This window comes from Aspergillus tanneri (assembly GCF_003426965.1).
Source record: "Aspergillus tanneri strain NIH1004 chromosome Unknown AapTan_2_pilon_pilon_pilon, whole genome shotgun sequence".
In the NCBI taxonomy this organism is placed as follows: domain Eukaryota; kingdom Fungi; phylum Ascomycota; class Eurotiomycetes; order Eurotiales; family Aspergillaceae; genus Aspergillus; species Aspergillus tanneri.
In genome coordinates this window covers 4,371,495-4,387,255 of record NW_022984629.1, presented here as the reverse complement: position 1 = coordinate 4,387,255, position 15,761 = coordinate 4,371,495, and the positions used below count along the sequence as shown (strand labels likewise).

Here is a 15,761-nt window from a genome sequence, read left to right as displayed (position 1 = left end):
AGCCGAACACGGCAAGTTCTCCGCCTTGAACCATCGCGACCGAAACGGAGACCTCTCACCACTCGCCCGCTGTCCAAACCCGGGATTACTTCATACTGGTACTGGTTCACTCATTCGGTCGCCCAGTCCCTGCCGTGCGTTATTTTCTTTACTCTGCCACAACCATGGCCGATCCATTGTCATCGCAGCCTCCTGTGACGTTCTCGTCGCAACCTCCACCGCCAACTGCATCGCAGACTGCATCACAAGGACCCCCATCTTCCTCAAATACAGCAGCCGGAGAACAATCGGGAAAGAACCCGGAGCCAACAGTCGTACCGAAGCAAGAGCCCGTGCCAGATACCACCACCCTCGATGCGTCCATCGACCAAGATATAGCTAACAGTGCCGCCGACAATACGGCTGCTAATAATATGGCCAACGCAACCGATCCAGACGGCTCTGTCCCACTCGGCAACCCAGTCCAGGGTGCAGAATCAGCGGACGCCTTAGGAACAGGCACAACTCCTCCTAAAAAGGAGACCAGTCTGCGTGAGTTCCTGGGCAAGATGGATGAATATGCGCCCATTGTAAGACTTCCTCTCCTTCAGACGGTTATCTTTCTCTCATCGCCATCTCACATGCACTCAATCTAACACCGGATAGATCCCCGACGCCGTAACAGCTCACTACCTCACTCTTGCCGGCCTACCTCCTCCTGGGAACGGACCAAACCAAACACCGCCTCACCTGGCCCGTCTGCTGGCGTTGGCCGCTCAGAAATTTATCGCCGACATTGCTGCCGATTCATATCAGTATGCACGTATCCGGGCCTCCAACAGCTCGTCCGCCAGCAACCCCATGGGTAGTCTCAACGCCGCCTCGGGACTCAACATGCCCACGGGTGCTGCGGGCGCGGGGGCCACAAGCGCCGCAACCGGTGTCTCCGGGGGCGAAACAAGCAAGGGCAAGGCCGGCACGCATCTGGGAATTCAACGACCTGGATTTGGAGGTGGTGGCTCCGGCGGGTCAGGACAGGGACGGACGGTTCTCACCATGGAAGATCTCGGCATGGCAGTCTCTGAATATGGGGTGAGTGTTAAGAGAGGGGAGTTCTATCGGTAAAGGCCGATCGTGCTGTTAAAAAAAAATAAAAAAGGTGTGCTCCCTACACGCTATCCTGACGCCTACTACGGGATTAAATTGGTTCACATCTTTCGAGCCGTTTATTTAAGATGGAAATACCCGCCTTAGAGGCTTTCCACTGGGTATGCATCGAACGGCATGAAGGCGATGCAGTTGGTTCTATTTTCTTTTCTTTTTCTTTCTTTCTTTCGTTCTTTTTATTTATTTTTTTTTTTTTTTATGTCTCTTGCTGCTGCTTACGGGCGTAAATACTGGGTCCAAGGACGAACGATATCCTAAATTGGTTCTTAAAATTCTTGTTTGTTTTCTTATATTGCCAAACTTTGCATCTGGCGTCTATCAGGTTGATGAGAGATATGAACAATCCATTTTCATCCACCATCTACAAACATATAAATGCTTAGCATCCACGTAGTCTCAGCAGAAACTGCTAAACATAGGACGAAATGATAGCCACATCATAACACGATGATTTTAACATCCAACAAAGAACTCCCTGTAAGCTAATTTTACACATGACATTCAATAGATATACAAATTGATAGCATAAGCTATGATAGAAACGCCAACGAGACCCAAATGAGATCCTCAGCCCTGGACATCTACCCTCGTTCGTATCTCGAATGTCTTGAACCACAGCACCAAGACAATCAACCAGCCCACCAGTCCAGTTTATTTATTCTTAGACATCTTATACGAGAACCGCTTGCGAGTCCTATTCAACACCACATATTAGCCATTCACACATCACATCACATAACCAATCAATCCACCTCAGCACAGGTCAAATCTGGAAAACCGGAACGAGGGAGAGAAAGAGAGAGAAAACATACGGAACATATTCCCCCAGTTTCCTCCCCACCATTTCCTCGGTGATAAAAACATCATGATAGGTCTTCCCATTGTGCACGGAGAACCTCAATCCCACAAAATTAGGAAGGATGGTAGCGCCGCGTTTCTGCGTCTTGATCGGTGGTGTACCTGGGGGAGGGGGCATTTTCCTCGGGAGGGGAAGGCTGTCAAAAATTTTAATAGTTAGTGAGAAGATCTACTATAATTTCGTATTTTGTTTTGCTCTTCTTTTCGTTTCTTCTCTTTCGGGAGCTGGGGTAGAAGGGTCTCTCTTCAAGACATGAACGTACGGGACAATGTTCGGGCCTGCAGTACAGTGTTAGTGATTATACATCTAACCTGAGTTCGCAGTAGATGCTGACCTTTCCAAACGGAACGCCCCAACAGGGTACGAGTGGGAAACATATTGGCTGGTTGGGCTGCTCTCCTCGGGAAGTTGCGCCGTTGCGATCTTCTACTAATTTGTGTCCGGCAGAGGTCGGCTTACTAAGCTATATCTAGAAAATAACCATCATACCGGAGCACTAGTTATGCTTGACAAGCTACTTGTGTAAAGTCTATTGAATTATCAATTATACGCTACAGCCAATGGAGTCAATGATGATACATGTGGTGACACAGCGTCCAATAGCCGCCAGCGACTGCTTGGAAGTACCCAGTGTAGTTGTTGTTATTCGGCAGCCAGATCGTCGAACATTTTGATCAGATTCCGTATGCCCATGAGAACGTTCTCATCTGGTCCTTGACCAGGGGTCCAGTTGGCATGTGCAAAGTCAATGAGGCGCAGATCATGCACCTTAGGAGGAGCCTCTTCGTCCTCTTCCTCATCCAAGTCTTCCAGCTGGGCGGTTTCAGGGTCGAAGTTAAGGTTAATAGCTTGCTGCAGCGCACCATCCTGGCCAGCTGGTAGCTCCACCACCCTATAGGACCCATCGTCCTGAAGCTGGAGATCAAACCCCTCATCCTCCGACTCGGACTCTTCCGGTGCCCTCTCTTTGGCTTTCTTTTCTTCCTCCAGAGCATTCTCCAAAGCTTCGGGGTCACCCTCGTAGACAATCAGGACACTCGAAGAATACATCCGGCTTTCCTCCGTTTCTAGAACCAGCTGTACACGTCTAAGCTCATCGGCCAGTCTCCTCGACAAGAATTTAGACCGATCAATGGATCCCGCTTTTGCCCCGGCGAGGAAAGCCTCAAAACCCTCCTTGACATTTTTCTCGCTGAATGACCGCCCATACCATTTGTCGTAGCGCCTGTAGCCGTCCTTCTCGATAACCTCGCCCTTGGCACCCTCGCGTCCCTCATGTCGGATATCGTAAGGATCCGTCTTGCTGCCGGCATCATTTTCCCCGTTCTCGCCGGTCCATACTTTCATACCCGCAATGCGAAACCCGAGACTGGTGCTGGTTGTCTCCTTCGACACCGCGTCCAGCTTCGCACGCTTCGCAGGGGGCGCGTCATCGGCCCACAGGCGGGCGCCCAACTTCACGTCCAAGACATTTGGCCTGGTAAATCCCGAAGCTACATTTTCCAACACAATAGACAAGCCAGTCTCGATCTTTTTCCCGTCGGAAGGTACCCATGGCACTTCTGGTTCCGCTATCGTCGGCGCAGTATGTGAGGATGTGTTGGACTGGGACGCTTCAGTGGGAATATTGGTCGCGGACGATGGATCGGAGTCAGGAAGGGTGACGGCACCACCTTGCTGAGAAGCGACGAGGGCGAGCGTCTGTTGCTGATCGGCAGATGTCAAGGTGCCTATGTAGGTGGGGATAAATTCCCTGAATGCGGGGTGGAGGGCGCAGGAGTCATAGAAAGCCACTTCTTCGGGGGTGCAGGGTTTCGCGATCAACGCGCCGGACAGGGTACAACGAACACCGTCACTGTGAGAACCAACATCAGTATCTGACAATCGATTACATATCAATGGCACCGTATAGCGTAGAACCCTGTATGGGCCATGGAGACGTGAACATCCCTGGCTCGATTTCAGGAGATCTGGAGAGCAGGGCCAGGGTCTTGCAAACACTTACTGTCCAGCCGCAGCGTGATCGAACGCGACAAAGCTATCGCTGTCCAGCTTGGCCGACTTGGCACTTTCCGACCTTGAGGGCGGTGTTGTCATATCTTCCCCTGTTTTTTAAGAGTCTTAAGCTAGGCGGACAGGTCTTAGTACAGTACTTTGCATGAGCCCGGAAGATCGCAGCCTTCGCAGGCAGCGGCGTTGGAAAGGAAGGACTAGTAAAAACGACCACAGATTGAATTCAGCTAGACAAGAAAAGAAAGGGACAAAAAAGATAGAAAATGACAGAATGACAAAATTGTCCAGTTAAATGAAATAGGAAAGCAGACAAGGAGAGACAAATCGGAGGTGGTGTTTTGGTTGGTGTTTGCTCATGATAGATCGACGGGAAATGATCAGAACCTTACGAAATAAATGGAGACTCCGAGGACCACCTTTCCTCCATCCATTTCCTCCCTTCTCCGTTCTGACATACAATCTGGTGCTATACGGTTGTCAATTGGCGAAGTTGGATCTATCAGAGACAGATCTGCGTCTGAACCGTGGGATTCTCATCAACTATAACCCCCGTCCTCCACGTCATGTGATGTCATTGCCCACAGTCAGTTGCTAGACAAGTGTAGACGACATCAATGTCATGTCTCGGTTTCCCCAGCTGTCATCTGTGTGAGCATGTGTCGATGAGCTGATTTTTCTGATGAATGAGCATCTGGGCTACAACCAAACAGCAATTCCTATCAGCTTTGGAGCCATCTGAGAGACAACCGAACGGGCCGAATTTCTGATAACTTTCAGCGTCGAATCCCCTCTTGGGTGGCTTGGTACCTTGCAATTGCTAGAACAGATGTCTCAGGACTTGGAGTATTCAAAGGATCTTGACTAGAAGAGCCGATCCAGGATGGGTCCAATTCCATAGATCCTGATTCCGAGAGCTATTGCCAGGTCTTCTGACAGCAGACAGAAGAAGCATGCTTTTGTCTCTACCTGCATTTGCAACAAGCCATTGAGCAGGACAGCGGTCAAGGAGATAGCCTATCTGCAAAATGGCGGAGATATTTAGTGCCAAAGCTGATCTATGGTTGACTAGACTTGTACTGCTTTAAGAGTGCTCTCGATGATATAACAATTCGATATTATGCTGAAGACTGAAGCATCCTGAGAATACAGTGAATCGAGAATAGCTATATACATTCAATGCAAAAGCTACAAACCTCACAATATAAAAACTTTGATGTAGCAGTCCCAGCGTTTCCTATAGAATATTAGTATATTCTTTTTCCACTTCTACAAAGAGCTTAGCATCATGTGCAATTATCCATTCACTTGCCTATTCACGTGTTAGCCAGGAAGTAAACTGAGGCTTATCTGTTTGCAGGGGCCAAACAATGTGGGAAAATAGCAGTTGAAATGGGTAGTGATTAAGCCAAGTTATTGGGCTATTCTAGACATTTTGTTTGTTAATACAGTGAAGACCTTTCACAACAACCTACCTGCCCACTCCATTTAACATTGACTCTACGTTCACTGCCACCTAAAATCCGGTTGTTCTTTTTTTTTTTTTTTTTTATTGAAGATTCAAGTACCAAAACATCCTCTTTTCTCCATTCTCATCTATCTTTCCTTCCTCCACCAGCGTCTGTTGTTATCATGAAGCACTCTCAGGAAAGCTCGAAGAACCATCCCTCTCTTCCTATCTACGAGGATAGCCACTGTACTCAAAAGAAAGTGTCAATCACTCCAGATCACATGGGCGACCTCGTCAAGTCTACTCCTCCTGCACTCGATGGCGACAGAGAAGGAGAAGAGGGCAATGGGACGACTGCCATTGTGGACTTGATAGGACCGAAGAAGAAAAAGAAGACCAGGAGAAAGCCCAAGAGCAAACGAGGAAAAGTATCTTATCTCTCTGGCCTTCAGTTCTAGAAGCTGAAATTCTGCAGAATAAGCCTACTGGGTTCGAAGAGTTCTATGTCGATGCTCCCATGACTCCCGAACAGTACCAGGAGGAGAAGGAGCTGTACGATATGTAAGTAAACATTGATCTGAAGCGAAGACTGAGAGCTGACTTAGACAATGTGAACAGTTCTCGGCCTCTCATTCAGTGCGTAGCCACCATTCCAATTCCTAGCTAGGGGTACTCTCAATACTAATACCACCATAGCCGGATGGAAGACGCCCTCTTGCGGTATATGAAAAACCGTCGCATTGAAAGCGACAGACGACATGTCTTCATGAGGTATCTGGCATACGGCGGCGTGGACGTCGGACAGAAAATGTTTGCCGGTATGGATGACAAGGAGCTTCAGGAAATGGATAGCGAGCAGGTCCTGGTGGCTAGAGGGCAGACAAGCATCAAACGCGAGCAGCTGAACCTGTCTGTTGATTTCAATGCGGTGGTCAAAGGCTACCTGTAAGGGCCTACAGATTGAATCAAAATCGATGGCTGATGGACGACCTATAGCACTTCATATTTCCCGTACTTCTTCAACCCTGAAACCAAAGAGATGGTGAGGATGGCCACTGTCACGATTCGAAACTTCCTCTCCTATCTGCTTTATCACGACGTGTGCCCAGAACACAACGAAAACATCGATGAGGCCAGAAAGTCGTGCGATATTGCCTCTAAGGAACTCTGGGATAACCAGCAATTCACAGCCAAGACACCTGGGGATTTTAACACAGCCTGCTCTACTCTCTTCGGCGGTTTTCTCTACAATATATACGTCGAAGACGATCAATGGCAGAATCCCAAAGACGATAGCGTTCGTATGACCAAAAAAGTGGCATGGAAGGTCGTCAAGTTTGCCCTGGCCGGGGTTGGAACAAACGCGCAGGCCGGGCAGTTTCGGGACCATGCAAACAATGACGCCCTTCGTGCTATGCTTGTGGAGGATATCCATGGGTTTGAGGTCACTGAGGTAGTCCCTCCTGACAATGACGTCCGCTCTTTCTACCAGGAGTATGCCCCCGACTTGAATCCTGTCGGGAGGCTGGTTGGAAAAGCCTATTGTGATCCAGGTAAGCCGAGCTATGATCTGAGTCCTGAAGAGCACCTTGAATGGTCGTTTGGCAACATACATATGCCCGAGTTTGAGTTTTTCCTGGAGGAGGATTTACTCCGGCATTGCTACCCCGGCATGAAGGTGATAACTTCGGTGTGGGAATTGAATTGTGGGTTTCATTACTTTGAAGACATCCATACCACATACTGTTCCGTCTACACGGTTCTTTGCAACGATCTCATGCTGGGGTGGAAGAAGCCAAGGGACGTGACGGTAGAGGAAGGCGATGACGACGACGAAGGTGTGATGAAGAGGGTGCGGATGGGAGGTTAACAATGCGGATGAGAAATAGGGCAATCCGTAATGCGCAGCCTTCACTTCTGTAGATAGGTCCTGTTGAGCTGCAGAAGACATTGACACATAATACATCCAAATAAAGACACTTTTTTCGTCAACAGGCAAGAAAATGGTGATCTATTGCCTCCTATTCCTCAAATGTTGTCGATTAAATACACGCCGCTAGCTAATTCAGTGCTTCAGCAAGAGCTTTCCGGTGGTCTTTCGACCCTCCAGATCCATGTGTGCCTGAGCCACCTGCTCCAAAGGATACACCTTGTGAATCCGGACCTTGAGTTGGCCGGACTTGAGTAGATTGAACAGTTCATTCACGTAGAATTCCAGCTCATCGCGAGTATCGATGTATCCGTACAGCATCGGTCGGGCGATCTTGATACACTTGGGAGCAAGTTTCCTATAAAATCATCAATGCCGAACACGGCAGGACAGTAGCCACCGAACTCACTGAATATTGAAAGAAGGTACAGGACCACTGGCATTACCAAACCAGACAACTGTTCCTTTTCTCTTGACAGCCTCCAAGCTTCCCTCCCATGTATCCTGTCCAACAGAATCGTAGACGACATCGACCCCTTGGCCTCCGGTGACCTCCTTGACCTTTTTGACCCAGTCCTTGCCCTCCTCACTCCGGTAATCGATGACCACGTCCGCCCCCAAACTCTTGACCAAAGCGACCTTCTCCGCACCACCCGCGGTACCAATGACCTTAGCGCCAACGGACTTCAGGATCTGAGTCATGAGAAATCCAGCCCCACCAGCAGCGGCATGCACGAGAACCCATTCACCTTTCTGGACGGCATGAGTCTCCTTGGTCAGCGAGAGCACGGTCATCCCGCTCAGAAACGCCGCCATCACATCCTCATCGGAAATGCCGTCGGGAATCTTGACGGCCTTGACGGCAGGGACGGTCGTGTACTCCGCGTATCCCCCGCCTGCGAGCCAGGCGACTCGATCGCCCACCTGGAAATTGTAAGGGTTTGGACCGGCCCCCAAGGCGGTCACGGTGCCAACTCCTTCACGGCCCAGGATTTCAGGCTTGGGGGCTGGATAGAGACCTGTACGGAAGTAGGTGTCGATGTAGTTGATGCCGGAGATGTGGTTCTTGATGAGCAATTGGCCTTCCTGCGGGGTGGGCACGGGATGATCTGTTTTGAATTCGAGCACCTCGGGGCCTCCGACTTTCTCTACGATGATGGCTTTCATGGTCGATGGGACCGACATGGTGCGCGCTAGCGAGGAATAAAAGAGGGGGGAGGGGTGAAGATGAGAGTAGATAGCAGAAAGACGGGTAGTGGTAATAGGTGAAGCCGTCACGAGGGTCGAGGAAACTGGACGGAGCAGAGAGTTGATGCGGGATGAGATGAAAATGTGGTTGCGATACATGGAGGGGGTGGATAGATTCGGATATAAATGGAGTGAGTAAACCCCTGGAGCCTGCTTCGGGACATTATGGCGATTTCAAATCAGTAATATTAAGTCGTATACATCCGCCCTTAGGGTGACATGAGGGTACGATGAGTAACTACTACTCAAGATGCGGATCTATTCCGTTGTAACGTACTCCACTGCCGAGTCGCCCGCTCCGTTGTGCATATAACATAGCACTTCTCTAACCTCTATATATTCAACAACATCATATCTGTATTATTAGATTTATATTTAATTGCAGTAAATTTTGGCTTTAAGAAGTGCTGGTTATTTTTTCTAGAAAACTTTTAGCTTTAAACACATTAATACATCCACACCGTCCGGTAACAAAAGCCATTCTTTATAATAAAAGAACCAGTCTAGATAAACACTTATGGTTATAATATATAGTTATCTCTTACCATATTATTCTTCTATTAAATTTTCATGTTCCCTGAATTCGTTGTTGTCGAGATACTGAGGTTCTAAAAGTGCTATTTTATATGCAACACGGAACGGACGACTAGACCGTGTGGGCGACTTAACATACGTATTCCACGGCCGAGCGGTAAATACGACCAAACGGAAAATTTTCACGGCTCCCACCAAAATATTTGAATTAAAATTCTACGACACGCCATTTCTTTATTATTTCTGTACAAAATGCCTTTATCTCAAGAATCTCGTTGACAAGTGACCATTGCTGCATATAACGAGCAACAGTTAAATCAAAATTACAAGTTGCTTAGATATTTAGTGTATCTCTGACTAACTTATGCGCTCGACTAAAAGGAAGAAAGCCACGTAAAGAATCGAGTGCTAATGGCCATAAATTGGCCATTACTGAAGAAGAATCTCTTTTGAGGCAACTTATAGATGCAGATAAGCGAGGTTTTTCAATGGGACCGGAGCTTCTACATGGAATGGCACAGATTTTGCTTCTGCTTCGCGAGCGTACACAAGATCTAACATCAAGTCTTGGAGTGAACTGGGCGTATTCCTTTGCCAAACGACGTCCTGAGCTGTATACAAGATATAACCGGAGAATTGCATACACCAGCGGGCAAAGCAGGAGGACCCAAAAATTATAAAGCAGTGGCTTGCAACTATATATAAAGCTATCCAAGAACATGGCATACATGAGGATAATGTCTGTATTTTTGATGAACTGGCTTTGCTATGGGGCTCTGTACAACCTCTTAAGGTTATTACAGCAGCCAAGTGCAGTGAGAGACCTCGTACAGTTATCCAGGGAAACTGCGAATTGGTTACAGTTATTAATTGTGCAAGCTTGAAAGGAGATTCTACTTTACCTGTAATTATCTTAAAGGCAAAACAGCATCAAGCTGCTTGGCATCAAGAACCTGCACGTCTTAAGGATGGGAACAGAGATGGAGAATCGCAAAAAGTGATATTAGCTGGATAACAGATAACGTAGGACTTCGCTGGCCAAAGGAGATGTTTAAACAATATTCCAGGCAGAATATAACTAGTGCAAAGCGGCTGCTTATTCTTGATGACTATTCTAGCCACCAGACTGCAGAATTTAACATTTTTGCCAGGAAACTATAATTATTTGTCTTTGCATGCCTCCACATACATCTCATCTTCAACCACTAGATGTTGGTGTTTTTGGGCTGCTTAGCGTGCATATGGCAAGTTAGTTGAGGGGATAATAGTTGCTGGAAACAACCATGTTAACAAGGAGGATTTTTTACATTTATATATGTAATGGCTTCGCAGGTGCTGGTTTTAAACCACTTAATAAAAACCGGGTTCCTAAAAAATAACCTTCTAACTACGTACACCAACACCACCACTAGTTGAAGACTTAATCTCCTCTGCTTTTCAAGTGCCTCAAAATACTCGTCAGCTTGGTCGCAAGGTCCGTAAACTGCAAAGAAGAAAAAAAAAAGGGCAAAGAGGCATGCTACTGTAGGTATTAATACTTTTTTAGCAGCTCAATACGCAACTTAATGAGCAGGTTGATGAGGCTGTATCTATACCTTGCCAGCGAGCTCCACCACGCTGCAGTGGCTGTGGGACAATTGGACATACCATACAAATTTGCCCTAGTAAATATCTATTTATTTTATGCTTTGAATAGTCTAATTTAATGGTGTGTGTGTGGTTGTAATGCTTCAAATTTGATGTGGTTGTGACGAAAATTTTCTGTTCGGTTGTATTTACCGCTCAGCCGTGCAATACGTCAAACTTAGTTAACTATTGGGCAATGGGCACATGATGAACAATAGATTCAATTGGATTTCCCTCAATTTGATCCAACTCATCTTCTCCTGCCATCCTCATCGTCATGCTGCTTCACTTGATGTTTCAGTCACTGCCTCTGGCGTCATTGAACAGCCAAATCCTTCCCATATCCAACAGTTCACCATCAACATCGTCATCAGCATCGCCCCTATGCAAACTAACAGACTAATAAACTAGGATCCCATGCTTTCATCACACCAGAATTGACAGAACAACCTGATCGACATAAAAAATTGAAATGCGGTGGGCATATTCAGTACACAAGAAGGCCCAACCACCGCACGTCGCCCAGGATGCCGTTCCTTGAGAGAGTCAAGGCTTGACGTACTCCACAGCCCTGCCTAGGGATCGTTGCCCATGAACTGTCACGGTCCAATCCTCCACATTTCAGTCTCTCCACACTGGGTTGTCCATTCTTCCCTGTTGTGCGTGATTACTGGCTCGGCTGCCCATTGGGGGGACTGGAAAAACAAAGCCAGCATACCTGACCTAGTGGATTGGCATCCCTCTACTTAGCGACATCGTAGCGAGTGATGGACGCCATTATCCTCTGGCTGGGATCCCATGTTTCGACTCCTGTGCCTGTTGACTTGTCCTCTGGAGAACCATTCATTTTCATTGTCAACGTCCTGTCATAGTCGCTGTGTTTCATCTTGCATGGCCTGATTCGTCGCCTCTTAACGCCCAACCTTCAGGGCCCAGGCCGTGATAGGGCCACCACGACGAGAGGCGCTGCCCGACCAGGTTTTCCATTGGGATTTATATACACCTCTCTGCAACCTCCCTCTAATTCTTCTTTATCCTTAGATGTATAACAGAAAAGTTTGGTCCTTCTGTCTCTTACCTAATATTTAATAGCTTCAAAGGCCCTGGTGGTCTGCACCTCATTGTCTCCTAGTCTTGCAGTTTGTACTCTAACCGGATCAATTGTTTCTTTTTTTTTTATTTTTGGTATTTTTCTTCTACCACAGGGGTTTTTCTTGATTTTTGCCTTGAAACTCCCGAGTGAGTTGACACGAGGGGTATAACATGCCAACTGCAACCAGGAAAGTGACTCTAATTCACTGTGCCACTGCAACAGGATAGCTGTTGTCGCAAATCAAGGAGCCACGCCACCTTCCCCTCCCCATTGGAACTAGCAACAACCCATTTTTTGTGAGAACCCATTGTGAACCATGCCGTTCTGGCGCAAGAGGCCGCAATGGCCACCTTTGCCGTCTGTAGAAGACGAAGTGGAATCGCTCGCCCGTGAATGGCACGGACTGTCCAGCCTTGGAGACATGCCCGGGATCGAAGGAGTATGCGCCAGAGGAACCGTTGATCAATACCCCGTGATTATGGATGTTTTTTCTAATGTTGAAACCACCATTGTGGAGGAGTTCTGCCGAGAAATCAATTCGTCGGATGACAGTACCGGGCCCCCAACGCCGCCCGGCGATGCTCACCTAGGGAAGGGTCCTCTGAGGAAATTCTCCGTTCCTATGCCATTCACATCGCAAAAGGTTCTTCCTCAGGGCCAGACATCCGGGAGACCTTCACAATCAGGACAGGACCTTAAGAGCAATGTTCCCGGGAAGGGATCGAGATCAGCTTTCCACCAACTAGATTCCAGCCCCAGGAGCTCTCGAACCCAGAATGACAACTTTCCTGCAAAATCCAAGGATGTTCCTCTTCCAGATTCTCGGAAGGCAATTTCCCGGGCACACACTCAAAACGGACTGCAATATAACTCCGCTTCGTCTTCTGTTCCCAGACGTTCCGAGAGTGTGAAGTCAGGGCGACCCTTGAAGTGCTCGGCCACCGACACCCAACAGCAGACTTCTGCCTCTGGTTACCTCTCTGACACAGCTACAGTCAAGCACAAGGCCAAGGGTGACCGTCCAGAGCCCATTCAGCCCCCCCCCCCAAAACCAAAAGACTTCGCAGAATTCTCCCAACACGCCCACCTTGGCTGAAAGACTGGAAGAGAAATTAAGACAGCGACAGGAGCAGCGAGACTCGAAGTCTTCTGCACAAGGTGCCGGGCAGGATCACCATGGCTCATCTGTTCCCTTATCTGCTACCAAACCTGGCAATGCCACTGCCGAGCCCCCTGTTCAAGGATCACAGACAGGACCTGCATCGGCATTCCCAAAGCCTGATTGTGCGGCCAATAAAGACCAGGATCCAACGGCGGCCCCCCTTTGCTACTTCCGTGGCGCCAGCTATGACAAACGCGCCACAACGCCCGTTCACAGGGGAAGTCCAGGAACCACGGTCATTTACATCGGACGAGTTGCCCGCAGTTCGCACTCGACGGGCGGTCTCGTTTTCCGAGGTAGCGCCCAAGCCTCAGTCGTATCTCCGGAACGCTGCACCAGATGTTGTTCAGCAACCCCAATCGTCCCGGAGTACGTCCCCCCAGGGTGCTGCTCGTCAGCCCTCGCCCAGTAACTCTAGCGCCTACCTTTTACCCTGTCCCAGGTCTATCCCGGTCGCAGGCTACCAGGACTGGTTCACGATCCGAGGGCTAACGCACCTGAACATCTGCCCTTCGTGCTTGAAACAGATGCGCAAGTCCAAATTCCGCGATGCCTTCGTCCTTGGAAACCCCCGACCACGTGGGGAGAAGATTCGCTGCTCCATGAGCGAGCCATGGATCCGGCTGGCATGGATGCAGACACTCAAGAAACAGCTGGACCACCTCGATCTGCTTCACCAGATAGCGCGGAACCAATCCGGAAACAAGCCCTGTACTGGCCGCATCATCAGCGAGCAGCACTGGTATCGCATCATTGACCCCGACACGGGGGTGTTCCTGCCGAAATTCAATGTGTGCTCGGGATGCGTGAGGAATCTACGGACTCTTATGCCCCCTCACCGGGACACGTTCAAGCGCAGCACCACGGCGCAGGCTCGCGTGTGTGACTTTGTGACCGATAGCCCGCGCTTCGTGCGATACATCGACTATCTGGACATCGCGGCGAACCGGTCCGAGAAAGCGTGGTTTTCGGCGCCCGATCTGAGCGAGTTCATGGCCTACGCGCGACGCAAGGTCGTCCTTCGGGACTGTCGTCGCGACCGATTAGTGCTCAACACCTGGCACTATATGCCGCAAGTGCCGGAATTGACAGTGTGCGAGGATTGCTATGACGACGTGGTCTGGCCGCTGGTCAAGGCCAACCAGCCGATGGCGCGCCAGTTCTCGGCTCTGATGCGGCTGCCGGCAGGCGAGGGGCCATCCCGGTGTCGCGAAGCAAGCTGTCAGCTATATTCGCCGCGTATGAGGGCCAGGTTTCGGGATGCGGTGCAGCGGGACGACCTGGTTTATCTCAAACTTATCGCGCTGCGACGATATGACGCGGAGCGACGGTTCCGGGAGCGTCGTGAGGAGTTGCTAGAGGACGAGGCTCGGGGGTATGACTGTGAGACGGAGTTGCGAAAGAATTTAGAAGAATGGAAGATTTGGGAGTAGTGCAGGCACTTCTTTTTCTCTTTGTCTTTCTTGTTTTTCATTTTTAAGTGTCTTTTCTATTCTTTGTCCTTTTTTGCTTCTTTGTGTTCTGATCTTTCTGCTGTTTATCTGCTAAATGTACGAATGTATCATCATGTTGGTAGTATAGATCTAGATATGTACAGGTAGAACCAAGTAAACATTATATACACAGGTCATCCAGCCCATCGCAAAATAATCCAATAGTAAGGTATGAAACAAACGATCACGAACGATCCTCCTCATTCAATAATTCCGACAGCGAAACAACACGATACCCCCTCCTCTCCAACTCCGGCAAAACCACCTTAAGCATGGGGACCGTCCAACTCCTCCGATCATGACAGATAACAATACTCCCATCCCTGACCATACTAAGAATATGAGCAGCATTCACCCTGGGCCAGGATACCTGGGCATCATGCGGATACACGCTACCCAGAACAATCCTAAACCCCAGATTCCTCACCACATCCCTCATCCGATCACTGAAGAATCCCGACCCGGGACGAAAGAACCGGCGCGCGGGCTCCCGTTCCCCAACGGCGTTGTACGCCGCGCGAATCGAGTCCTGAACAGTACGTAGTTGGCGCTCGAGCTCGTCGTCGGATAGTCCCCTGGACGGCTCGTCGCGCATAGCGTGGTTCGCTAGTTCGTGACCCCCGCGGATCATCTCATGGAGGAGGTCTTCATGGTCTTGGATATGTGATCCGATTAGGAAGAATGTAGCGGTGGCGGAGTGGGCTTTTAGTACGGAGAGGATGTCGCGGGTATGTGTGGAGGGTGCGTCATCGATGGTTAACGCGATGAGTTTCGTCAAAGAGGAGGAAGGCGATGTCCTCGGGACATGCCATAGGACATCCGGCCAGCGGTACTGAAAGTAGCGAATTAATAGTCCCGGAGGCTTGTAGATGAAGTAGAGAGGGGTGAGAAGGAGTGCGGAGAGAAGGAAAGGGAGGAGCATAATGACGAGACGGCGGAGTTTGCGTCTTGGAAGTAGCATTTTTTTAAAAAAAAAATTGGAGCTGAATTTAATTCATTGAAAGCAAAGAGAGATCATAACACAAAGTCAACCGGACTTCCTGGCACATACCATCGAGATCCACCTTCGCGTTGACGTCTTAGTTGTCGCTCGCGAGCGCGAATGCGGCGGCTGCGTTGTCGGGCGGCCTTTTCTTGCGCCTTTTCTTGCCGCGTTTTGAACCGGAATAATTTGCGCAGCCAATTCATGTCTGACATTTGGATATATTGT

The 15,761-nt window shown here is 49.1% G+C and overlaps 7 protein-coding genes across 7 annotated transcripts; 4 read left to right on the top strand and 3 right to left on the bottom strand.

Moving 5' to 3' along the window:
* Positions 1-164: 164 nt before the first annotated feature.
* On the top strand, positions 165-1,104 carry ATNIH1004_001396 (putative TFIID and and SAGA complex TAF10 subunit; the record flags this gene model as incomplete). The annotated part of the gene is made up of 2 exons (XM_033566096.1): positions 165-569; positions 646-1,104. 2 exons carry the CDS (start codon positions 165-167, stop codon positions 1,102-1,104), a joined length of 864 nt encoding a protein of 287 aa, XP_033431853.1.
* A 1,543-nt stretch (positions 1,105-2,647) lies between these two features.
* Positions 2,648-4,102, bottom strand: ATNIH1004_001395 (inositol polyphosphate multikinase; the record flags this gene model as incomplete). The annotated part of the gene is made up of 2 exons (XM_033566095.1): positions 2,648-3,860; positions 4,011-4,102. The coding sequence occupies 2 exons, from the start codon at positions 4,100-4,102 to the stop codon at positions 2,648-2,650; spliced, it is 1,305 nt and encodes a 434-aa protein (XP_033431852.1).
* A 1,545-nt stretch (positions 4,103-5,647) lies between these two features.
* ATNIH1004_001394 (uncharacterized protein) lies at positions 5,648-7,335 on the top strand (the record flags this gene model as incomplete). Its single annotated transcript, XM_033566094.1, has 5 exons — positions 5,648-5,893; positions 5,941-6,026; positions 6,084-6,101; positions 6,162-6,410; positions 6,462-7,335. The coding sequence occupies 5 exons, from the start codon at positions 5,648-5,650 to the stop codon at positions 7,333-7,335; spliced, it is 1,473 nt and encodes a 490-aa protein (XP_033431851.1).
* A 195-nt stretch (positions 7,336-7,530) lies between these two features.
* ZTA1 (quinone oxidoreductase family protein) lies at positions 7,531-8,580 on the bottom strand (the record flags this gene model as incomplete). The annotated part of the gene is made up of 2 exons (XM_033566093.1): positions 7,531-7,753; positions 7,805-8,580. The coding sequence occupies 2 exons, from the start codon at positions 8,578-8,580 to the stop codon at positions 7,531-7,533; spliced, it is 999 nt and encodes a 332-aa protein (XP_033431850.1).
* Positions 8,581-12,212: 3,632 nt separating this feature from the next.
* ATNIH1004_001392 (uncharacterized protein) lies at positions 12,213-12,992 on the top strand (the record flags this gene model as incomplete). The annotated part of the gene is made up of 1 exon (XM_033566092.1): positions 12,213-12,992. One exon carries the CDS (start codon positions 12,213-12,215, stop codon positions 12,990-12,992), a length of 780 nt encoding a protein of 259 aa, XP_033431849.1.
* Positions 12,993-13,072: 80 nt separating this feature from the next.
* Positions 13,073-14,491, top strand: ATNIH1004_001391 (uncharacterized protein; the record flags this gene model as incomplete). The annotated part of the gene is made up of 1 exon (XM_033566091.1): positions 13,073-14,491. One exon carries the CDS (start codon positions 13,073-13,075, stop codon positions 14,489-14,491), a length of 1,419 nt encoding a protein of 472 aa, XP_033431848.1.
* Positions 14,492-14,735: 244 nt separating this feature from the next.
* ATNIH1004_001390 (chitin deacetylase CDA4) lies at positions 14,736-15,473 on the bottom strand (the record flags this gene model as incomplete). The annotated part of the gene is made up of 1 exon (XM_033566090.1): positions 14,736-15,473. One exon carries the CDS (start codon positions 15,471-15,473, stop codon positions 14,736-14,738), a length of 738 nt encoding a protein of 245 aa, XP_033431847.1.
* Between the last annotated feature and the right edge of the window lie 288 nt (positions 15,474-15,761).